This window comes from Girardinichthys multiradiatus, chromosome 10 (assembly GCF_021462225.1).
Source record: "Girardinichthys multiradiatus isolate DD_20200921_A chromosome 10, DD_fGirMul_XY1, whole genome shotgun sequence".
Classification (NCBI taxonomy): Eukaryota; Metazoa; Chordata; class Actinopteri; order Cyprinodontiformes; family Goodeidae; genus Girardinichthys; species Girardinichthys multiradiatus.
Window position 1 is genome coordinate 29,077,083 of NC_061803.1, and position 26,619 is coordinate 29,103,701.

At 40.9% G+C, this 26,619-nt stretch overlaps 1 protein-coding gene across 3 annotated transcripts in view; it reads right to left on the reverse strand.

Annotated features, from left to right (window-relative positions):
* LOC124875711 (growth arrest-specific protein 7-like) overlaps nt 1-26,619 on the reverse strand; it is an 80,075-nt gene that overhangs the window by 46,391 nt on the left and 7,065 nt on the right. For 2 of the 3 annotated variants that reach the window (XM_047378045.1, XM_047378046.1), the window contains exon 2: nt 885-1,002. In XM_047378045.1, the coding sequence (XP_047234001.1) occupies nt 885-1,002 (118 nt within the window). Of the gene's footprint in view, nt 1-884; nt 1,003-13,454; nt 13,558-26,619 lie in introns of those variants that run through there. The other variant, XM_047378047.1, reaches the window with a different exon arrangement.

Genomic DNA, 26,619 nt, shown 5'->3' on the forward strand with positions numbered 1-26,619 from the left:
AGCCCTGCTGGAAAATGAATTCAGCATCTCCATCTTCTCCTTGTCAGCAGAAGGAGGTATGGAGGGCTCTAATATTTCCTGGTAGATGGCTGCGTTGACTGTGGACTTCAGAAAACACAGAGGACGGACAAACAGCAGCCGAGGAGATGGCTCCCCATATCATCAGTCTCTGTGGAAGCATCACCTTGGGCTTCAAGCAATGTGCATTCTGAGCCTCTCCACTCTTCCTCCAGACTCTGAGAGCTTAATTTCCAAATGAAAAGCAAATTTTACTTTGATCTGAAAAGAAGACTTTGAACAACTGAGCAAGAGTCCAGTTCTTTTTCTTCTTAGCCCAGGTAATAGGCTTTTGATGATGTCTCTGGTTCAGAATAGAACTTGTCTGTGCATAGTCGCTCTGAATGCACCGACTCCAGCCTCCGTCCACTCCTTGTGAAGCTCCCCCAAATTCTTGAATGCATTTTGCTTGACAGTCCTCTCAAGACTGATGTTGGTGCACCTCCCTTACCACACTGTTTCCTTCAACTCAACTTTCTATGAATATGCTTGGGTAGAGCACATTATTATATCTATAATAATGGGGGATAATTTTGGCCCCAGAAAACTACCCAGGTTTCTGAAAGGTTCCTGTAGCTGAAAAACACCTTAACTTTGTGTCCTTTGAAAACAGCTTTGTTGACCAACATTGTGGCGTGCAATCTGGTCCAAGATATTCTGGAACCAGCTTTAGTGGTGCTGTTCTGTACAGCAACACCACTTATAATACATATACAAAAACATTTTGTGTGAAATACAGTAAAATGTATAATTCAGACTACACTGCCCACGATTTTAATTTAATACAGTTTAACTTGGATGCTAACTAAACACAGTGTTTCTCTTACCATTGTTTGCTGTGTTGACATAGTATTTTTTCCCTTGTGGAGACATGTAGCATCTCCAGTGAGGAGGCAGAGGCTCTCTGATGTCCTCGACAGGGAGCTGACTCAGAGACGATGTCTTCTGTTGACAGAGAAAAGCAAGAAATCTTAATAATCATGGCAAGGGCTCATAAGCAGCATGGTAGCTTGGTGACAAAAAAATATTTCCCATGTGTCCTTTATCACTGACATAAACTGCTGGAGATAAAGAAATGATAGAAATAAACTTTGGGAAGGATCCTTAGCAAATGTGTAGGACTGAGTTTAGCTAGGGTCTCACGTATTTCAAATGACATCATGGTGGACTGGGTTCTGCCACACAATGAACAACAAACTGCAGCAGCTCTGCAGACAGGACTAAGACCCGCCATGCGCACACAGCAAGCAGCTGAGCGCAACATGAGAGCATGTAAGCAAACTGTACACATATGCTTCTGATTAGCAGAAAAACAATGGGCTGCAAGTGAGGAACGCGATGGGAAGATGCTGTTTGGAGACTGGAGAGGGCCAGAATAACCTCCAGCTCCCGTCCAGAGTGAAGTGTTTAAATCTGACTTGACAAAGTACGTTTTAGGAAGTGCAAGTAACATTAAAGCTGCTGTTCCGCTATAGATGACCCTGTCCAATGTAGAATTTTTTCTCTCATTAGCTCTTAACTATGCCCATCCCTACTTCATGGATTGTGTTGCAGGCTTAATAGGCAGTTGACAAAACAAAGTCTGCCATAACTCGCTCCACAGTGTAATATCAAAATCAAACAGAAAGAATACTGCATTAGAACTGAATGCAATGAGTAAACCCGTAAATTAGTATAAATTACTGCTTTAGTCGAACTCTTCTATAACATGGGATCCATGAAACAGGACAGCAATTTAGTTTCTTCTGATAAAACATTTCTCATTGTTGAGGAAAAGTTATTACTTCATCCTCCTGTTTAAGTTGTAAAAAAAAATCATTATGTGCTAATTTAAACCCAAACATCCCTGAGAAAGAGCTTTTAGGACCTTTAGAGACTGAAGCAACAACATGCTGCTGAGGCTGGGATGATTCCCAACCCTCTCTGGTCCCACATGATGGGAGAGTACAAACATGTGTGGGTTAAGACTGCATGTAATTACACAGTATCCAACAACATCGCAGCAATGTTTCCTCTTTGATGGTCTTGGAGGTTGATGTTATATTTGTCAGTGGTGTGTTTTGGAAAAGCGGAACCATTAAAACCATTGCTAGCTGAGAACAATGGTTATGAATAAAACAATGGACAAACAACGTGCCATTGAACTAAATAAAAAGTTTTTCCATTCATGGAAGCCACTAGATCAGATGGATGTGCTCTGGAGAAACAGAAGGATGAAAACAGGCTATATAACTGTCAAACCACAAATACAGTTACAATAGAGGCCCTTCACACTTGTCCGTCAAACAGAACCTTTAAAGTACATATGGTGTCTTGGTTTAAAGAATGCATACATCAGTCAATCAGCTGGAGACCAGAATTCATCAGTAAATCAGGATGATATTGAATATGGAAACTAGATGGAAGAATAATATCAGTACGGTGTTGAAAAAAATAATATCAGAGGAACCATAAAAACTGTAAGAAAAAACAGAACAGGATACTCTATATTCTACAGAAGAAGTTCATTAGAATAGAACAAAAGCAGAGAAGAAGGTGTGGATCATGCACACAAACAGTCATTAAGGTTAGATGTGGGACTATGAACTCATTGTTTTAAAAAGGTTGAGTTGTAGTTATTAATCATTTTCTGAATAATACTATTTTGGGGGATTCAAAAATGAACTTGCAAGGTTAGTTCATTAAAAAACAACAAACACCACACATCAAAAATAAACCTGGAAAACTTTTACCCCTGAGTTGGATTACGTAACTCAGAATACAGAAGTGCACTTTAAGTCTGACAATGGGAAGTTTTATTTACTTATTGAAGGACATGGGAAGTAAGACTACATGCACCAGGAAAAATAATTCATGGAATAGGAAGAGGTAGCTGCGGCTGTAAGGTCTGCGGTGCCTGTCGCGGCGGCAATTCCCGAACCCGGTGGTGGACACCGGCAGTAAGGGACGCTGTCAAGCTGAAGAAGGAGTCCTATCGGCTGTGGTTGGCTTGTGGGACTCCTGAGGCGGCTGACGGGTACCGTGAGGCCAAGCGTGCCGCGGCCCGGGCAGTGCCAGAGGCAAAAACACGGGCCTGGGAGGAGTTCGGTGAGGCCATGGAGAAGGACTACCAGTTGGCCTAAAAGCGATTCTGGCAAACCGTCCGCCGCCTCAGGAGGGGGAAGCAGTGCTTCACCTACACTGTTTACAGTGGGGTGGGAGGCTGCTAACCTCGACTGGGGACATTATTGGGCGCTGGAAGGAGTACTTCGAGGATCTCCTCAATCCTGCCATAACGCATTCCCTGTGGAAACAGAGGCTGGGGACTCGTGGTTGGACTCTTTCATCACCCAGGCTGAAGTCACCGAGGTGGTTAAAAAGCTCCACGGTGGCAGGGCTTCGGGGGTGGATGAAATCCGCCCTGAGTACCTTAAGTCTCTGGATTTTGTGGGGCTGTCATGGTTGACACACCTCTTCAACATTGCGTGGCGGTCAGGGACAGTGCCTCTGTACTGGCAGACTGGGGTGGTGGTCCCCCTTCATAAGAAGGGGGACCGGAGGGTGTGTTCCAACTACAGAGGGATCACACTCCTCAGCCTCCCTGGTAAGGCCTACGCCAGGGTATTGGAGAGGAGAGTCCGGCCGATAGTCGAACCTCGGCTTCAGGAGGAGCAGTGTGGTTTTCATCCCGGCCGTGGAACACTGGACCAGCTCTATACCCTACAGGGTACTCGAGGGTTCATGGGAGTTTGCCCAACCGGTCTACATGTGTTTTGTGGACCAGGAGAAAGCATTTGACTTTGTCCCTCGTGATGCCCTGTGGGGGGTGCTCCAGGAGTATGGAATCGGGGGCCCTTTATTAGGGTCCATCCGGTCCCTGTACAAGCAGAGCAGGAGTTTGGTTCGCATTGCCGGCACTAAGTTGGACCTGTTCCCGGTGCACGTTAGACTCCGGCAGGGCTGCCCTTTGTCACTGGTCCTGTTCATAACTTTTATTTACAGGATTTCTAGGCGTAGCCAAGGGCCGCAGGGGGTCTGGATTGGGGACCAGAGGATTTCGTCTCTTCCTTTTGCAGTTGACGTGTACCTGTTGGCCCCCTCTAGCCAAGACCTACAGCATGCGCTGGGGCGGTTCGCAGCCGAGTGTGAAGCAGCTGCGATGAGGATCAGCTCCTCCAAGTCCGAGGCCATGGTTCTCAACTGCAAAAGGGTGGCTTGTCCTCTTCAGGTTGGAGGGGAGTTCCTGCCTCAAGTGGAGGAGTTTAAGTATCTCGGAGTTTTGTTCACGAGTGAGGGAAGAATGGAGCGGGAGATCGACAGACGGATTGGTGCGGCTGCCGCAGTAATGGGGCCGCTGTGCCGGTCCGTTGTGGTGAAGAGAGAGCTGAGCCAAAAAGCCATTTACCCTAACCTATGGCCATGAACTTTGGGTCATGACCGAAAGAACGAGATCCTGGATACAAGCGGCTGAAATGAGCTTCCTCCGTAGGGTGGCCGGGCACTCCCTTAGAGATAGGGTGAGGAGCTTGGCCATCCGGGAGGGGCTCGGAGTACAGCCGCTGCTCCTCCACATCGAGTGGAGACAGTTGAGGTGGCTCGGGCATGTATACCGGATGCCTCCTGGATGCCTTCCTCGGGAGGTGTTCCAGGCACGTCCCACATTCCTTGTGTCATTAAACATCAGAAATCATGACATGGGGTTGACAAAAATCAGTATTGGCAGGTCACAAAAAATAGAGATGGGAGATTCTGGTCACTGCAATGCTAGTATTTGCATAATAACGTTGCTGGATGGATGGCACCTGTAGCATGCAAACCGTTCTGAGGGTGTTTAACAAACTGTAACAATTCAATTGGCAAATTACTTTTACAATTTTTACCATTCCATTTTTTAAAAGAGGAAACAGGTTAACAATTAGATGCAGAAGACAGGATCAGGGGACAATGCTGTTGCAATAAAAGGCTCCTGATTGTCTTTCTCTTCCTGGCAATTTCCCTATTGGCTTTCTGGGCAGAGGACACTTGTTTTTCATTAGTGAAATGATACCAAAGTATTTATTTTTCTCTGAGCTGAGCAGAAGCAGGCAAAGCCAGATGGGAGTGGGTTGCTTGAGTTCAGCAGAGCTTAAGAACATAAAGAGAATCCAGGACATGCAGAACGTTTATAATTATTTTTTGCAGTACAATAAAAAATAGACAAAAAAGGAACGGTCTGAAATGAAACTTCTCAACAAAATTGAAACCTATATCCAGCATGAGTGAGAGAATGGGAGCACCTCGTGGTGTGATGTAAGAGAGATCCTGGAGGCAGCTCCTCCCGACATATGCAACGTTAAATAATGCACCGTTCCAAATGGTCCACATTCCAAACTCCAGACTGCTTTCAGCTACAAATTCACAGCCTGGTAGAATCGCCGCTGGCAGGGAACACGGGGACCCATCTTGTCCTGCGCTGACTGAAGAGGGACCACAACAAATGCTGCTGTCAACTTTGAGCGCTGCAGACGTCCTAACATGCCCGTGTTTCCATTTGACAGATGAACTTTTAATTGAAGAGGTATTACTCATTACTGTCATTTGAGAACTTAAAGACAGGATAACATGAAATCTAAGAAGCCTATTGTTTGAGCATTAAGATTATGATCTGTTTCAATTAAATTATTTCCTAGATATAACATGACCAATTAAACTGTCAAGCTAAGAAAAAGCCTTATTATCATTTTTAATGTTTCTCTTAAATTAAATGTGTAATTTTACACTTTCTGTTATACACTGAATGCACCACTAACAACAGATACCACAAAATTCCAGGCAAAGGAATACTTTGATGAACTTTCTAAACCCAAAATCAAGATTTTACCCAATTCACCTTAACATTCCCACTATATTTTACAGTGGAAGAATGTTTGTAATATTTCAGAAATGTATTATGTTTAAAAAGAAGCAGCCAAATGCATTCCTGATCTTACTGGGTTTGTACATAGAGGCTGGGATGTTCTTCCTTTAACAACAGACATTTTTCACAAGTAAAAAAAAAAAAAAAGAAAACATGCAACATCGCTTATTATCGAAAACAAAATGTCTTGTGGTCTGTCTGTTTCAGTGACTTTGGCTCTTTGCCTGGAAAACCAAGTATAATTCGTTAAATTCCGTCGGAATACGTATCTAAATAAATAGCCGGCCTTACACTGAGGTTAGGGAGAAAACAACGCTAAATTAAAGCATCTAGTTCGCCTTTCACCTGGACTTCAGCTGGAGCCTATAGGAAGTACTCTGCTTGTTCCCACTTCAGTTATTGAAGGGAAGTTCAAACAGCAGAACCTAAGAGGATGAGCTACACTTCAACCAGATTAATGAAGCACTAAAATAAATGAGGAACAAAAAAGAAGTGACTGACTACAGATTTTCTGTGACGAATCCAACTGGTGGTTTTCAGGGGTTAACAGCTTTACAACATAGATGCTGAAGGGGCTAAAACGGTGACTCACAGATGTCATTGACGATGCCTGAGATCACATGGTTTTTGAAATGCTATGCACCCACTCACTTGCTGTGTAGGGGGACCAAAGTTTCATCAGGATGGATTATTGGACAGGAGTAGTGACTCAATACCTCCTGACTTTAGGCTAAACAAGTGCGTCATACATTTTGGGAACTTGTGAAAAAGAGGTTTTTTCTTTTTTTTTTGTTACAACAAGTCAGAAACATTGAGAAACAATGAAAAGTCTGAAATTTAAACACTGCAGAGTATTTCTTCATTGTCTTCTTTTAATACCTTGCAGCCAAAACTTTGAGGAAAACGCCGGGGCTCAGGGACAGGAGTGGATCAACCACCTATTTTAGTAGATACTGGACTACTTCACCGGTTGCCTGCATTTTGACTGTGTTGGCACAGTTCCTGCTCACTCTCTGAACTGCAGACTTCTCTTTCGACTCTCCAGGCTGCCATTTCAGAAATTCTCTGACAAATCTGTCATAGGTGGCCTCAACTGAGGCAAGGATGACTGAGAGTACAGACAGTGGACACAGGACTTTGTGGACTTATGCCAGCAGAACCTTCTCCTGATCAATACTGGAAAACCAAGGAGCTGGTGGTGGATTTATGCAGGTGCAGGCCCACAACACCTTCACATCCAGGGAACTGACATTAAGATAGTGGACTCTTATAAGTACCTGGGTGTTTATCTGAACAATAAACTGGACTGGAGTCACAACACTGTTGCTCTTTACAAGGAGGGTCAGAGAATACTCCATCTGATAAGAAAATTGAAATCTTTTGGAATTCAGGGGCACTCCTGAAGATCTTTTCTGACTTTGAGATGGCATCACTCATCTTGGATGGCATCAGCCATCTTGTATGGCGTAGTTTGTTGGAGCAGCAGCGTATCTACAACTAAAAAGAAGTGGTTAGACAAGCTCTTTAGGAAGACCAGCTCTGTCCTAGGATGCCCCCTTGACCCAGTGCAGGTGATGGGAGAGAGAGGAGCTCCATCAGAAATAACAACCCTGTTGGACAATGTCTCCCACTCCACGCATGAAGCTGTTGCAAAACTGGAGAGCTCCTGCAGTGAAAAACTACTGCATCCTAGGTGCACAAAGGAATATTATCGCAGGTTCTTCCTCCCAGCAGCTGTTAGATTATATAACCATCACTGCTCCCAACAAGATCAATAAGTGTTTACAGTCCTGCTGTTATTTGCTGTCTTTTCCTTTTCGTGTAAATTGTCTGTTGGTATTTTCTTTGGCCAAATGTCCTTGCACATGTTCTACATTTTTCACATTAGCCTACTCAGTTACACACTTTGTTGAATTTGAGTATGCTCAATTATTAATAACTGTGCAGCATTGTCCGTCTTATGTTGTAAATTTGCCTTTACTGTACAGTCTCATATTCCTATTTATTGTTTTTATATTTATGCCCTTGTGTGAATCTGCATGCTTGTATTTGCCTTTCACTTTGCTGCTGGTACACCTGAATGTCCACACTGAGGGAGAATAAAGAATGTTTCTATTTCTATTCTGCATTGTCTTGTCTTAACACACAAAACCAACCATGGTACTAACACCAAAATCTGCTTTTAACATATAAAAGTGGATCAAAACCTAGAGCAGGTGTGTCCAAAGTTGCAGCTCCTGGAACTGATATTGTGTGGCACCTGAATGCAATTCAAAAATAATACAACTACGAACTTTTGACCTGACGATTTTGGGCCATGTGACAATAAGTTTGAACATAACTGGCCTAAAGTAGGAAGAACAATAATCAATGAAGCAACTGAGAGGCCCATGGTAACTCTGGAGGAGCTGCAGAGATACATAGATCGGTTCAGAGACCGAAACTGAAAGTTTTGGCCTACATGCAAATACCATTTGTAGCAGAAACTATTACTGCACATCACTCTAAACAGACCATTTCCACGGTGAAACATAATGGTGGCAGGATCGTCATCTGGGGATGCAGCAGTACTGGAGCTGCTCAAAGGTGACAGAAAAATGGATGGAGCTAAATGCTAAATAAAATACTTACCAGAAAGCCTGATAAAGACTGCAAAAGACTTGAACTTGAGGCAAAGTTTCTCCTTCCAGTAGGACAACAACCCTAAAGATTAAACCAGAGCTGCAAATGAATGGTTTAGATCAAAGCATGTTTATGTGTTATAATGGCCCAGACAAAGTTCAGACCTAAACCCAATGGAAAAGCTGCGCCTGACTTTAAAATAATGCAAGTAACTGAGCTTGAACTATTTTGCAAAAAAGGAGGAGCAAAACTTTCAGTCTCTGCATCTGCAAAGCCTTTAGACACCGGCCAGAATATATATTTAAAAAAATTTATTCCTTCTCAGTGATCTAGCAAAAGTGATGTTATATTTTTCTCCACCTGCGATGTTAGACAAAGTTCCAGAGAACACAAGAGGTGCAAATCTGAAAATGTACAGTCACCACAATTGTTGAACAAAATGTTGCTCTCACAGTGAGTTTGAACAACATTTTTACCCATACTGTTTGCTACAGAGATCAGACATCTTAAACTATAAACTGAAGGGCTGCTCCTGAGAAAAAAGGTAAACAAAAGTCCAGCTGCATACATTGTGGAGCAGAGCTGTAAACAGCCACAAGTGAGTGCACAGAAGCTTGTTTCATTGTGGGTTGCAAACAGAGGCCAGGGGCCATCTTGAGTTTCAAAAAACCAGCAGCAGAGCACAAGGTGGCTCCTTCTCCGAGTTTACATGTCGAAGCATTCTGGAAACAGAGGTATGACAGACACAGGAAGTGTCTGTTTCCTATTATTCTCCAGTAAATACCTCTACCTTCGCTTTGTGGGACAGCAGAAAGGTTACTAGATGTTCACACATGCTGTTGATGCTGAACACAAATCCTGATTCAACACTATCACCCAGTGATTAGGACTGGGTCAGTGCACAGCTCTTTAATAGGGTATAGTCATTTGATCAAAATACACTTTTTTAAATCTAGATTCCCAAATAAAACCCTTGAAGGCAATGTCAATCGGTTCCAGCAATGAAGGATTATTTTCCACAACGTTCCTTAGAAAGGAAATGTTTTGGATAAGCAAAATGATCAGTCCATTAATGGGCCTTTTCCACGAGTCCTTACACAGCTACGTCATCTATTTCTGGTATCACTGAGGTGTTTTAAATTAGAAACATATTCATAGGAAAGACAAAAGGTGTCTGCACATCCATGTGTTGTTAAATGTCATACATTCTAAGACATTTCAAGGCCCATCTGCAGTCCGTTCAGGCAGAGAGAGCGAGAGAGATCAAAACTTTCAGCAGATAACAGAAAGGCTAAACAAAGTTGATCAGTTTTATTATTTTTAGCTTTCATCCTCTGACTGTTACGGATCATGCTGAATTTGGAAATGTTACCAGCCTTTTGGTAATATCACAGTAACATTATACATATATGCATTATACAGTCCCCATTGTCTCTATAGTTAATACCAGCTATGGTAAATGTACTAAGCAATAATAAGACTAAAAAGACGTTAATGTCAAACTTAAAATGTTAATTTAAAATTATATTATCTGTATTTTACAGTGATGAAGTCCTGTTTTACAGCAGCTCCTCTTTCTCACACACAGTGTGACATTGCCTTTGTTTCTAATATGAATAATTAAAGACCGCTCATGGCAGAGAGGCAAAACATATATAGATATTTTTTGAATTCTATTCTTACATCTACATGTATAGTAGTAATTAAAGAGAAATCTGGATAAGCTAATGCTGTGTTGGGACCACAGCCATGGTTACAACATGAAAGGCCAGTATAGACTTTCCTGGAACTTCCAAAATAAATTGCATTAACCTACTTCGAACAACTGAGGAAGGGTGGGGTAGCAGCGGACTTCCCATGATGCCACTGGCTGTATAAAAGCACCCCCTTTCCAATGGTCCCCTATCCCTGTTCCTCTTTGCGGGACCGGGATAGGGGAGGCAAGCGCGCTAATGTCTCTTTGCTGGCAAAAAGACATAAACTCTTCAAACTGGATCCAAGGGTGTCATACGATCATCAATCATATGCGCTAAGTTAAGTACTGATGAATTACTGTTGAAAGAATCCGGTATTCATTCATAAAAAGGGGTAAATTAAGGTATAAGCATTGCTTACTTTCTCTCTGAGGCCTGCAGAAGCAAACTGTCCCAGAGAAGTCCCCAGTACAGATGCTGTCTCTACAAGCCGAGTGAAGCGGTTTTCCCTGCCTGAGAGAAGGACAACAGGAGCCGCATCACCGTGGTTACGGTAACGTGCAGTTTGGCCGGCCGACAGAACAGCCGCCACTTCCCACAGCTAAGGAGGTTAGCTGTAGCTAACCGTTTAAAGACTGTGGACGTTTCTTCAAACTTTGCCGCCCTGGACAACGTTCCTCACCACAGTTCATGAGGTTAAGTGTTTGGTCAGAATAATATAGAAATGATTTAGATTGAAATGATCTAAACGTTTTTCATTTTATGAAGTTTGGTTTTGTTTGTGTTGAACTCAACTATCTTGGTGCTAGCAGAATATCTGCAGCACACGTGTTCAGGTTGTGTTCTTTGTGTGTGTGTTTTTAAAATTAAGACAAACTTTATTTAAAGGGTGATTTTAAACACAGAAGATCGGCCATAACGCGCCGTCCGCGCTTATGCATTTTAACCCTCTTATTGACGGTATTTTTAAAGGTGTGTTTGATTCTAGTGCTAAGCTATCAGCCTCCTTTCTTAGCTTCAACTGCTAACAGGTAAGAACACGTGCTTGCTGCTAAATAATATTTACCCAGAAAGGTTTAGTTTTCAATCCAGTAAATAATGTGTCCTTAACATCATTTACTAGATTTGATAACTAAGTAAACACCATTAAGCCCCATTTCTCCAGAAAGATTTGGCTCTTTTCCAAAACATTCCCTTAATATTTCTTTAAATATTGTTTTAATAAACAAAGGCAGCTAATGAGACCCCGTTGAGAATTAGTCATCCAGAAGGTTGGTTTTATTCAGCAGATCATTCTTAAAACATTATTTTATTAAAATAATATTTTACCTGATCTTGCATTGTGAATGGTTGTCTACAGGTATGCTGATTATTGCCTAAGTTAGTTCCAAGAATAACTTAACTTCATTTCCAGATTCTTCAAGATAATCCTTGGTTTGCTAACATAAACACTGCATCACTCTTTTGGTCATAATTTCCAATCATCTTTGATCAACTTGTTTATATTGTACATAGCCCATTAGTCTTCGTTATTCTTTAGTTCTGCTTGGTAGTTTAGTTGGATTGTTTTAGCATAGTAAAGAGTTTGTTGATTGAAATATGTTTAACTTGAGTTGACTTATTTTTGTTAATAAATTCTTGTATTTTAAGAAATTGTGTGAATTCATTCCATGTGTGTGCAGAGTTTATGCTGTCCAATAATGTCAGAGCTCGTCTCACATCTTTCTATTCTGTCCTAATACCATCACCTTACTGGGCTGGTATTCACAGGATAACCCTTAACAGACCGAAATATTATTTGATAAAATATTAAAATATTAATATTAAATATTAAATAATATTCACAGATTCATAATCCTAACAGCTGTGTTCCATTTGTACTTGGAAGTGGGAATTTCTGACCTACAAATAAAAAAAGTTCAACTGGAATTCCCGTGAAAGTCAGAATTACAAGTCAGAAAGTTGGGACAACACGACCATACTCGACTTCCGCATTCAAGATGGTTGCTACTCTCATCAATAGTACTAAAATGTTCTTACTGTGACTGTTTTTAGCAGTTCTTTATTATTTATGCAACATTTAGTTAGTCGTGCACGTACTACTTTTCACTGTTTATGAGACAAAATACCACATACAACAGTGTTATTGTCATTGTTATTGTACTAAGACTGCTGTTACAGTTGCTAGCAATACGAACGAAAACAAGTAGGACAACTCGGAGATGGCGTAAACTCCGACATACCAGTTCCTATTTTCGAGGTTAATGGAACGCAACATAAAATTGGAATTGGCTCTGAAATCTGCATCTTTAACTAAAAGATTTGCCTTAATGATTTTTTTTGTAATATTACTCATTTATCCTAAACCTATTGTAGAAGATACTTTTTAAGCCTGGATTCATTCTTGCTCTTCATGCATCTGTGTGTTATCCATGTACCAATTAAGAATGGAAGAGTTGGAACTGACCCTCCTGACCCCCCATACTCAAGTTGACAAGAAGGTGTAAAGTGGCAGGCAGTGCTAGCTGCTCTCTTAAGAACTGACCGAACCCTAGTTACTCACAATGCAAGGTTTACTTGTGTACATCAAGGCGACCAGGTCATGTGGTTGACTTATGCAAGGCCAGGGCAGCCTACAAAATGGCTTTTCTTTGCAGGCATATTGAAGATCATAAGAAGGCCTTTTCTCAAATCATTTCAATCCTATTTTAACATCACTGTTCCTCACAGCTTTGCATAAGAACTTCTATGTAAATGACAAAAAGTGTCATGAATAGGCAGCTAACATCAAAAGAAACATTTGCTTAAAACCATTCTACAAAGAACAAGATGTCAGGCACTTCTGAGAAAAAGATCTGAAGAAAAACCAAAAAGTGGCTCAACAATTTATTACAGCTTATGCATATATTCCCTGGCGTCTCCAAGACCTAGGTTATACGGGTCATAGGAAATATGATCATTGAATCCTTAAATTAGAAAAAATTTCTTATTTTATAACATGTCTCTATGTTTATGTTTGTGGAGCTGTATCACAGTTTTCTTTCACTCTCCACAAAAAAAGAGCAACAACATTCGCAGAATTAGTGCTAAAATCTCTCAATAAACAAAAGACGCCTTCACACACTGATTTGCCAACAACTTCTTCAGACCAATAAATCACATCACTGCTGTTATCAATCTTCCTCAGGGGAGACTGTAACACTGACCTCTTAACCCGACTCAGAGGGCAGAAGTTTCTCACATGTCTGTTTGGCTGCTGGAGCTCCGTGGAAAAATCTGCTCGAATACGGCCGGAGCGACAAGCGGAGGAAGAGTGAAAGAATGAGACATTCCTTAAATGAAGGACAAAGTCAGACAGACGGACGGGGAGAGACGGGGAACGTATCTTTATCTAAGAGATATTGTTTTGGTTAGGAGCAGATGTGAGAGGCTGAACCAAAGCCACATTCCCAGATCTAGACACTTCAGATATACAGAGCAGAAGGGATGCACATGCATGTTCAAGCATGCACTCAGCCACATATGGTAACTGTACATATGCTCTCACAGACTATCATTGTTGACTGTATGCTAAGTGCGAGTGTGTGTGTGTGTGTGTGTGTGTGTGAGAGTGTGCATGTGTGTGTGTGTGTGTGTTTAAATGTTTGACTGCAGATAACAAAGTCTGCTCTGTCTCATCCCACCCCTCAGAGTTTATGTGAATCTCGCAAGCCTTGTTGATCTCTCTGGGACTCCTTCGTGCTTCTTCCATTCATGATGTGACCGACTCGGACCTGGGTTCGCACACACTGAGGGCACTCCAGAGGGCAGGACCATATCTGGATCAGATATGTTCCCAGGATCAGATATGGCAGCATGTCAGTCCAGTTATGCTTAGCAGTGGAATTGTAAACCCCCTGTGCTGCTCCGTACCAAACCACACATTTCAGACTGTACACAGTCAAAGCCTGAGTGTTTCAGTTGTCTTGTCAGAGGGAATGTTGCTAATCTAGATGCTTAGTCGTTTCTATGAGTCAGTTTGACTCTGAGCTAAAGGTGTGATTTATCCTTCTCCAAACAGGCCTGATTAAACATATACCATCTCGTTACTGAAAACACATGCCAGTGGTTGGGACTGAGTATACTCAGTTGAGAAATGTCAGCAGATAGACTTATGTGCTAATATGACTGATCAGGGTTTTATTTTACAACTATCTTGTATTTCCTCTTTGAATACTCAATTAGTCTTTTGAAGCTTTTGGAAGGATTAAGAAGAACTGCCAGCAGGGATGGAGGGATGAGCATCAACAACCTTGGATTTGGGATTAGAGATGAACATGGATCAGATGTGGGTTGGTTTCCAAAATAAACATATACAGAGGCAAGTAAGGCTGTTTGGAAATATCTCCGATTGCAAAAAACACAGACACTCGCCATGTGAATACTAAAGGAGTACCACCCATCAGTCTTATTAAGGTAGCAATGTTTGGAAACTGTGGCAAGCTATTGGCATGTCTCTATATTAACCAAACGCAGATTACTTGAGACAACTAGAGTTCTGTTTGTAGCTGTACTGGGAATTGACAGATTATAGCCCAATCGTGTTTTAATAATTTTTTCACTTCAGGCTTCGCTTATGTCTACATGTTTCTTTCTGTCCGCCCATCACCCTAGCAGGTTGAGGCAGATGACTGTCCTTCCTGAGGCTGATTCTGTGGCCGTCTCTTCATGTTTAAATGGAGTTGGACTCTCCACTATCAGCTGCAGTCCCATGACGGTTCAGGACAGAGTGTTTATTCAAAGTAAACAGCTGATGCAATCTTTCTAAACAAGGCAACATTTTTACAAACTGACATTTAATATATTACACTGTCTCTTGGAGTCTTGTTTACTTGTGAGAACAGGATAGAGTAGGAGATGGCTAGATGGATTGGGGCATTGTCTGCAGTATTGTGGGAGCTGCTCTCATCAGTCTTGGTGAAGAAAGACCTGAGTCGAACCCAAAGCTCTCAATTTACCAACACATCTCTCCCTCCCCTATGCTTGTGAAATATATATCAAAAGGGCGGGACCCAGGATATGCATTACATAGCTCAAAAATAGATGGTTCTAAGCCAGGGTCAGCCTTTAAGATGGAATAAAGCTGTTAATTCAGCCCAAGAAAGGAGTCAACAGAAGGGGTTCAGTCACCTCAGTAAGATTCCTCCTGAATGCATCCTTTGGAAGATTTCCAAGGCAAGTACCACCAGGGAAAGACCATTGAGGCAGAAACAAGACTCAGTGGAGGTACTATATTTCCCTTGTGGCCAGGAAACACATTTGAATTGTCTGGAGGATTTAGGGAGTGTTGCTGACAAAGGGATGTTGGGCTTGTCCTCTTGGACCTGATACCTCTACACCCTGAGTTGCATTTGGGTAAACATTCTTTTTAGCCAGAATTAATATATCAAAAAAAAATTTTTTACAATTAATTCGTGGCAAATAGGTCTGGATGGATGGATGGAACTTCCAGACAACACAGAACAAAGCTTCGAAATACACATACTTTTCTGCATTATTTTGAAAAATTCCCTATACTAACTGGAAACTACTTTTAAATGTGACTTTTCCAGACTTTCGAGATTGTGTAAGAATCCTGAACAGCTGACTTTTCCAAACGGATTATCTTAAGGGTTAGGGTTAATTTTAGTACTTTTGACTGTTGCTGTTCACAGATTTTATTTCTGCTGCTCTTTTCTTCTAATAAAAAGCTAATCATCTGCTTTGACTGTTGTTTTTGCACATAGTTCAAGTCACTTATCATCTTGGTTCAAATGTTCATAGAAATACAAACTCAGCTATGTAAAGACCTGAACTCAACTTCATCAAAAAAAATATACCACAGCATTTTTATTTGGACCTTTCTCATGAATCCCTGGAGACTACAGGAATCAACAGAAGACTCTTTCAGAAGATTTTGGCTGAACTCTTTTGGTTATGGTGAGTAAAACCTGGAAGAAGCCAGAGTTAAAAATAACAGTAATTGCTCAGAATGTACTCTGGTGTACATTTAACCTAGAGTGATGAAGGCTTAAATTAGCTCTCAAATGTTGCCTTGTTATTTTAATAGTTTCTTTAGAAACTCCCTAAGTGGGTTGCAGGGACACATCAGCGGTCGTGTTGAACAACCTACCAGTTTTTCCCGTTGCTATGTATCATAGCTTAATTTCCACTCTACCTGAGAGTTCCACAAATAGATGTGTAAAAACCCACAAATCTATTTTTATGTGTGAAAACAAACACCATATTGCGGTTTCCCTGAGCCCCACAGTGAGCTGATGTTTTTAACAAACACAGAATATGCCCTATGAAATCATTATTTCACAATGACATCAGCACAGTGGGATGATGGTGGTGGTGTTAGTTTTTCAGCCTGGAGGGGAAACACCTGGCTGTGTGCTGGAGGCTGCAGAGATGTGACCTCGGGCGTTCCTCTGCAGGGATTAAATCCAAATCTATCCAAACCTCTGCTAGAGGCCTGCCGCCGCCCACTGTTTCATAACAGCTGACTCTTCAGCATGAGAGCCACTGGAGAGACGTAGTGGCTCTCCATAATATGCCACTTGTTGCAAAGTGCTTACTGTAGTTCCCTTGGCTACAGCTAACATAACGAGAAAGCCTTTCAAATAGAGCAGAAGCAGTGATGCTGCAATAAAATTGGTAAATTCAGTTCAGATTTAGAGAAAATCAATATTACATCTAAATCTAGGATTTGGGGTCTGTATTACAGGTATAAAGATATAAAGTTTTTAAAAAGTTATTCATTTTTAATCCACTAAAATGTTTGATCATACCCTTCATATGGTTTAAAATCATTTTATTGAGATGCCAGGAAAAGTACTGAAGTGACCAGTATTTCCCCCACCTGTTTCTGCCCACTGCTTGTCAGCTGATAGAACAAAGACTACTATGTTTTTTCTGATACTTAAGTTGTATTCAAACTGTTTCCTACATAATGACCACTTTTTCTCACTCTGCAACATTCTCCTCCTGCTTTGCAATTTTGAATTATTTGTCATTATTTCATCTTTTAACTTTATGTCTGCTCTCTGCTTCTTTTTCTTTTTAGAAGATGTGGCCTGGCGCTCTGTTTAACTGTGACATCTTGCTGGTGGGAACATCAGCTCGGCTACTACTGCCAACAAATTAATGTTGTCCTTCTATAGGTGATACACTTGGCCCTATCTTTCAGCATTTAACCCTGTCTTTTTCCTAGACATAGCTATTGGCTGAACTTCTACTGTGAATAACTGTATGTGCTCTCTTTCATCCTGTAGACTTGAAAACTGGCTCAGAGTTTATCTGCTTAGCTGTGTTTTTCTCATTGATGAAGCTACTACTGCCATTAGATTTTTACTTATCTTTAACATTGGAAGTACTCCTGGATCAGTGCTTCTGTGTTTCTTTTCGTGTGTACGCTCTGTTCTCTCAAACCCCCAAGCGGCCATGACAGATGGCTGCTCACACAGAGCCAGGTTCCACTGAAGGTTTCTTCCTGTTAAAACGAAGTTTTGCATTCCACCATCGCTAAATGCATGCCCAGTATGAGGGATTTTGCTGCAAAGTCAACGACACAATGCAAGCGATAGTCCACTGTCACTACAGGCTTGTCCAGGATGAGTGAATGCTGCAAGTAAATGGCTCAATGCAGTCTGCTGGGTTTCCTTGGATGCAAAACTTTTCAAACTATTTGAATAATATACTGAATTTGACGGCATTGTTTGTTAACTAAGATTAATTGAAATATATCGACTTGATTTGGAATCTGTATGATTCGACTGAGTTCACTTTTTTTTGTAAAGTGCCCTGAGAAGACAACGAATGAATTGATTCTGTATCCGTGTGCACGTGTGGTATACATTGCTTGTGAGGGCCATGGCGCTTTTAGGGTATAATTTTTTGAGAAGTCCAAAAATTATATGGTAACCTGGGTTGTCTAGTTATTAAATTACATATGCTAGTGTCAAATGTGTAGTAAAGCTATTGGAGGGCAGGATTTTCCTATGGCATTATGTTTCCTATGCCAATGAAACAAAAGGCAGAAGCTGTAGTACAAAAAAGACAAATTTGACAATTTGGAAATATTTCCGGTCCCAAAAAGATGAACTGTCAAGGCGTGGAAACTTAAGGACCACCCCCCATCACTTTTAATAATGTAGAAATGTCTCAAAACTACAGTGAGCACCTTTCCAGCCATTTGGCAATCTGTTTTACATAAAGACTATTAGATCATGCTATAGATTTCTATATTAAATCTTTGTGTTAATACTGTGAAAATCAAGGAATCTTATCCTAGCCCCTGCTGAGTTACAACACCCTCAAACTGACTTTGAATTTTGACATGAAAGAACCTCAACTGCAAGAAACCACCACTAAGACTTTCAGCCATAATGGGAGTGCTCTGGTGAAGCGGGGGAAGACGGATCCCCCACCAGATGGTTTCTATTACATGTTAACTGCTCATGCTGATACGGCAACAATTCCTATGCAGCCCTGGTTTGTTATGGAAATGTCATGTAGGACCCTAGACCTATGAGAGAATGTAAGACAGTTGTTAAAGCATACAACCCAGTGGGTGTCAATAAGACATTCAATGACAGTCGTTTTGCTGATGGCCCCAAGCACAGACTGCTGCAGGACATCCCCTCCTTCCCCCCTTTGATAAGAAACTTTCAAGCCAGAATCTACTGTAGATATGCACTGCACACCTTGCTGAGTTTATGCTCGGACCTTGTAGATCAAATAACAAGGACACATGTATATAAAAAGCCTTAGAATGAATTAATCTTCCAGTAACTGAATCATCTTGTTCTTTAAGCTACTGAACTTTATGTTTTGGGGGGTTGATACTTACATTGATGTGGAGAAAAGTCGATTTCTGTGCTACTATCGCAAACATAAATGTGTGGAATTTGCAAAACATTACAAAACTAGAAATGTGTGCTTTGGTTGGATGACACTAACAATTAGCTTTATAGCAACAAAAATTCCAGATGGGTACGTAAAACACAGGATCTAAATAGGTCAAACATGTGCTGAAGTCTTTAAGTCTTGCAACATTCTCAATTTGATTTGGGTCTGGACTTTGACTAGGCCAACATCAGTAAAATATTTTTAAGTTGTTGTACGTTCGGAAGTATCTCTCTTATACCCCTTTTTCCACTGGCTCGATTTAGCCATACTCGACTCCACTTGGCTACTTTTTTGGTCCTTGCTCCTGAGTAGGTACAACCGGGGCTGAGTCGGGACTAACTGTGACATGAACAGACTGCTGTTCACTGATTGGCTATGGGAGGAGGAGAAATGAGAAGGTTTTCGTTGAGACAGTGCAAGGAAAATTTAATAAAAGAGCAACTACAATAATATTAAGGACTGGATATTAAGTGGCTGGAGCAGGTCAAACATGTAATTTTACCATTTACGGGTTATAAACCATGCCAGAAGGCTGAAAGAAAAGAAAAAGGACAAATCACCTTTCTGAATTACATGCAGGCAGAGCGCTGTATGTAATAACATCCTAAACCAGCTGATCACACATAAAATCAGCTGTTCAGAGGCACAAACATTTCCCCCAAAACACACAAAACAAAACCACTATGAAACAACGTGTTTGGTTCGGAAATTTATTTAAAGTCCTTTAGCGAACCAGCAGGAGAAGGGAGCAGGCAGAGAGCCGGTGCCTGCATCGGACCAAGCAGGAGAAAAGACCCGGTGAATCCGCGGAGCACGAATATCCAGCCTAAAACTAACTTCATGCGGTTTTGCTCTTTAAAGTCCTTGTGCATGTTATTGACATGGCTGAAAGAAAAAGGTCCTCATAAAGCCCAAAATTGTAACTTCTTCAGGCAAACTTTGGCGCTTCACCATCCAGACAGCAGCGTCTCTCATCTCTGCTCCTCCTGCTACAACCCCCTCACATCAGAACCCCTGAGCCCTTTTTTATAAGTTCTGGCTTGGCTGTGGTCCAGATAATAATCCCAGTGGATCATTTTAGACATAAAAACATAAATAAGACATTCTTGCATTTACATTAATACAAACTTTATTAGTATTTACTTTACTTTTTCTTTCATATTTATTTTTTATCATTTCATGCAGATTACTTTGATGTGACAATGTAACACAGTGACGTTAATAGCAGCACAGCGCTCTACACTCATGGCTAGAGGCAGGGCTTCAGTCGCCATAGCTTCAGCCGTTGGGGGGTCAGTGGAAACACAACAGTTACTGTACCGAGTAGAGCGAAACCGAGTGGTGCAGAGCCACGCTGGCTAAAACGAGCCAGTGGAAATGGGGCATTTGATGTCTGTTATCTTTTCCCATTGGTTTGTACTTTCTTTAGGTCTTCTTCAGTTCAATTCAGGTTAACTAGTCTTTTCCTCAGTCTCCCTGCTTCCCTTCTGCCTCAGCTGTTTCTCATTATGACCTGATCCTCCACTCTTCCTTCAGTATTTAAGCCCACTGGTTGCCTTTGTTCATTGCTGGTTTCTTCTGTTGACACCATGTTCTCCGTTGCTCCATTTCCCTGCCTGATCCTCCTATGACATTTTCATGTCCTGTTTCCTTTATGCCAGCATTAAGTCCTGTTTATTTGTTTATTAGATTCTTCACTTCATCGCTTTGCCTCTGGTTTAGCCTGCATTGGGGTACTTCCTAAAACCAAACATGACACTATATGCTTCTTACAGTTCTTAACAACTCAGGTCACTCCAGCACTTTCTCCAGCATTTCAGTAAAATAACTTTAAACTGTAGGATGGTATGATGTAAAGTAATAGCATTGTTTTTGGAAATCTTGGTATATCTTGATACTGGTAAAAGGGCCCTATGTTGCATATACAGACTGGAAGTAAGAAAAGTAGGATTTACTTATATTGACAATAAGACTTAATGAAATTGCATTATGCTTATGCTATAATCACACAAACACTTGGAGAAAAACTAACCACATATTCAGCCATAAACACAGTTTTTGGTTGCCATGTTGGCTTCAGGTCAGTTTGCCCCTTCATCAATTCACATCCCCAATCCAATCCCAGGCATTCCCATTTCATCCCATCCCCTCCTACATTTGTTTCATACCTGTAAACAAATCTTTTTGTATCTATATATTTTTAAGTTTATTTTTTTGTTGCCTCAAGTAAATTTAATTGAAAATTACATCTTACTATCTGAAAAACTATTGTATTCTCTAAAATACCAAATTAGGATCTGCGAACACACCAAAATAACTCTAAGCGACCACGTTCTGGTGGAAATGGATTATTAAACTCATATCAACACTATCCCTTAAACCCCTATCATAATTTTGCATATCAGCCTTTTTTTTCATGATGCTGCAGAAATTCACACCACTGATTCCTGTATACAAGCACTATTCAGAGCAGAAGTGCATCAGAAGTAACACACATTTTCAAAAACGTTCCAGAACTTGATGTTCCCCAAAACCTTAATTTACCCATTTCTAGACCCAGTTTCTCAAAATGCCAGCATACATGGCAAGATAGGAAACATCTGTGACAGCAGTTTATAGTAGACTATGAGAAGAATGTCAAAAATGACTTCAAGAATCATCAGTTATCAGAGGGGATAGGAAACATCCCCCTGGAGTGTACAAATTGACTTATGGTTGGTATAAAATGTAGTTGACTCCATTTTGTAATTGAGAAAGTTCCAGATGACACGCCCAAAACCGCAAAGATATGACAGCAGGACAACAAGCCACTTTGGTGTTTTAACTAAACCTCACTAACAACATCCAACATCCATCTGCAATCTTTCACTGACCTGGGGAAATATCCTTACAGTGTATTGAACAAGTTAAATTTATTGCTATCAGTACAACCAATTAGTATTTTTTCAGAGTGCCAAAAGAATTAATTTCTAAGAAAGTTAAGAAAAATCTGTTTATGAAGACTGCAAGAAAAATACTGCATTGTGTGATAAAATAGATTAAATATTTCTTTGTAAAAATATATCGGACATTGGTAGAGATGTAAGTGTCCCCAAAACACGTTAGCATGAAGACAGAACAAAATTACAGGACATTACTCCTGAGACTGACGCAGTAACAACAGCACAGTTAGAGAGAGGCTTGAAATAGTGATGACAGCTCTAATCGCCACAGGGAGCCTGGCAAATTGGCTTCAGGCAAGCAGTTTGACTGAATGATTAAATAAAGTGTGTGTGTTCGCTGATGAAAGCTTTTTGGATGAAACCTTCCACTGTACTGACTTCAGGAGGTTATTAGACACAAAAACATAAGTCATCATTACTGTTTCAACTCATTTGGTTTTTTCCCCCTTCCTCAGATGAACTGTGGACAGTAATGAGCATAGCTCTGATATGAATCACTGTCATTTGCCACTGGATGCTTGCTGTCACCGTCTCTTTAGACACATAATATCCTGCCAGTGTCCTTCTGACCCTGCTGGTCACACTAGATTTCATTTTTAGAACTGCTTGTCAAAAAGAGATCAAACTCTATTAACTTTTCATCTGTCTTTAGAAATTATATTTCTAAAACTTACATTTTAATTTGTGATTACATCCATTGTAGTACATTTGTTTGCTACTTACATAAAAAGACAAGGATACACTTTCTGCAGTTTTTCAGTGATAGTGGATAAAAAAAGCGCACACACCCTCTGTTAAAAAAATGCTTGATTTTTGTGATGTAAAAAAAGTCGAGACGGATATAAAATATTTCTGAACTTTTTCGACCTTTAATGTGACAAATACCCTGTATCATTTAGTTTCAACAGCCTGCCTTTTAGTTGCACAACTGCCATTATTTGCATCCATTAGTTAAAGCCACAGCTTGCAGAGAAGTTTCAAAGGATAGAACTGATCAAATTTGACAAAAATATCAGTCAAGAGAAGGCTATAAAAAAATCCAAATTAGGGCTGAAACAAATGATTATTTTGATAATCAATCAATCTGTCGACTTTTTTTTCAATTAATCGTTTAATAATCGGATAGCAAAAGGTGCTTAGAAGGAGATTTTTTACAGGATTTGTACCCAGTGAAGCTAAAGCTTGAGGAGTTCTGGACAGAGCATATTTACAGATAAAGAAGGTTTTTCATATTAAATGCAAAATGTATATATGTTTTGTACAATATTTGCTTAATTATATGCTCATAGAGCGTTGTTCTATCAGCAAATGGCATGTTTTAGAGTCTGTATACTCTAGTTAACGATTATTCAATTACTAAATCAGTTCACAATCATTTCAATAATCAATTATCACGAATAATATGATTAAATTTTTCAGCCCTAATATATATATACATATATATATATATATATATATATATATATATATATAGTACAGACCAAAAGTTTGGACACACCTCATTCAAAGAGTTGTCTTTAGTTTCATGGCTATGAATATTGTAGATTCACACTGAAGGCATCAAAACTATGAATTAACACATGTGGAATTATATACTGAACCAAAAAGTGCTAAACAACTGACAATATGTTTTATATTCTAGGTTCTTCAAAGTAGCCACCTTTTGCTTTGATTACTGCTCCGCACACTCTTGGCATTCTGTTGATGAGCTTCAAGAGGTAGTCACCTGAAATAGTTTTCGCTTCACGGTGTGCCGTGTCAGGTTTAATAAGTGGGATTTCAAGCCTTATAAACGGGGTTGGGACCATCAGTTGTGTTGTGCAGGAGGTGGATACAGTACACAGCTGATAGTCCTACTAAATAGACTGTTAGAATTTGTATTATGGCAAGAAAAAGGCAGCTAAGTAAAGAAAAACGAGTGGCCATCATTACTTTAAGAAATGAAGGTCAGTCAGTCCAAACAATTGGGAAAACTTTGAAAGTGTCCCCAAGTGCAGTCGCAAAAACCATCAAGCGCTACAAAGAAACTGGCTCACATGAGGACCGCCCCAGGAAAGGAAAACCAAGAGTCACCTCTGCTGCGGACGATAGGTTCATCTGAGTCACCAGCCTCAGAAATCGCAGGTTAACAGCAGCTCAGATTAGAGAACAGGTCAATGCCACACAGAGTTCTAGCAGCAGACACATCTCGAGAACAACTGTTAAGAGGAGACTGTGTGAATCAGGCCTTCATGGTGAAATAGCTGCTAGGAAACCACTGCTGAGGACAGGCAACAAGCAGAAGAGACTTGTTTGGGCTAAAGAACACAAGGAGAGGACATTAGACCAGTGGAAATCTGTGCTTTGGTCTGATGAGTCCAAGTTTCAGATCTTTGGTTCCAACCACAGTCTTTGTGCGGTGCAGAAGAGGTGAACGGATGGACTCTACATGCCTGGTTCCCACCATGAAGCATGGAGAAGGAGGTGTGATGGTGTGGGGGTGCTTTGCTGGTGACACTGTTGGGGATTTATTCAAAATTGAAGGCATACTGAACCAGCATGGCTACCACAGCATCTTGCAGCGGCTTGCTATTCCATCCGGTTTGCGTTTAGTTGGATCATCATTTATTTTTCAACAGGACAATGACCCCAAAACCACCTCCAGGCTGTTTAAGGGCTATTTGACCAAGAAGGAGAGTGATGGGGTGCTGCGCCAGATGACCTGGCCTCCACAGTCACCGGACCTGAACCCAATCGAGATTGTTTGGGTTGAGCTGGACCGCAGAGTGAAGGCAAAAGGGCCAACAAGTGCTAAGCATCTCTGGGAACTCCTTCAAGACTGTTGGAAACCATTTCAGGTGACTACCTCTTGAAGCTCATCATCAGAATGCCAAGAGTGTGCGGAGCAGTAATCAAAGCAAAAGGTGGCTACTTTGAAGAACCTAGAATATAAGACATTTTTTCAGTTGCTTCACACTTTTTGGTTCAGTATATAAATCCACATGTGTTAATTCATAGTTTTGATGCCTTCAGTGTGAAGCTACAATATTCATCCAAACATTTGGCAAACTTTTGGTCTGTACTGTATATATATATATATATATATATATATATATATATATATATATATATACAGGTCCTTCTCAAAATATTAGCATATTGTGATAAAGTTCATTATTTTCCATAATGTCATGATGAAAATTTAACATTCAAATATTTTAGATTCATTGCACACTAACTGAAATATTTCAGGTCTTTTATTGTCTTAATACGGATGATTTTGGCATACAGCTCATGAAAACCCAAAATTCCTATCTCACAAAATTAGCATATTTCATCCGACCAATAAAAGAAAAGTGTTTTTTATACAAAAAACGTCAACCTTCAAATAATCATGTACAGTTATGCACTCAATACTTGGTCGGGAATCCTTTGGCAGAAATGACTGCTTCAATGCGGCGTGGCATGGAGGCAATCAGCCTGTGGCACTGCTGAGGTCTTATGGAGGCCCAGGATGCTTCGATAGCGGCCTTTAGCTCATCCAGAGTGTTGGGTCTTGAGTCTCTCAACGTTCTCTTCACAATATCCCACAGATTCTCTATGGGGTTCAGGTCAGGAGAGTTGGCAGGCCAATTGAGCACAGTGATACCATGGTCAGTAAACCATTTACCAGTGGTTTTGGCACTGTGAGCAGGTGCCAGGTCGTGCTGAAAAATGAAATCTTCATTTCCATAAAGCTTTTCAGCAGATGGAAGCATGAAGTGCTCCAAAATCTCCTGATAGCTAGCTGCATTGACCCTGCCCTTGATAAAACACAGTGGACCAACACCAGCAGCTGACACGGCACCCCAGACCATCACTGACTGTGGGTACTTGACACTGGACTTCTGGCATTTTGGCATTTCCTTCTCCCCAGTCTTCCTCCAGACTCTGGCACCTTGATTTCCGAATGACATGCAGAATTTGCTTTCATCTGAAAAAAGTACTTTGGACAACTGAGCAACAGTCCAGTGCTGCTTCTCTGTAGCCCAGGACTGGGGAATGCGGCACCTGTAGCCCATTTCCTGCACACGCCTGTGCACGGTGGCTCTGGATGTTTCTACTCCAGACTCGGTCCACTGCTTCCACAGGTCCCCCAAGGTCTGGAATCGGCCCTTCTCCACAATCTTCCTCAGGGTCCGATCACCTCTTCTCGTTGTGCAGCGTTTTCTGCCACACTTTTTCCTTCCCACAGACTTCCCACTGAGGTGCCTTGATACAGCACTCTGGGAACAGCCTATTCGTTCAGAAATTTCTTTCTGTGTCTTACCCTCTTGCTTGAGGGTGTCAATAGTGGCCTTCTGGACAGCAGTCAGGTCGGCAGTCTTACCCATGATTGGGGTTTTGAGTGATGAACCAGGCTGGGAGTTTTAAAGGCCTCAGGAATCTTTTGCAGGTGTTTAGAGTTAACTCGTTGATTCAGATGATTAGGTTCATAGCTCGTTTAGAGACCCTTTTAATGATATGCTAATTTTGTGAG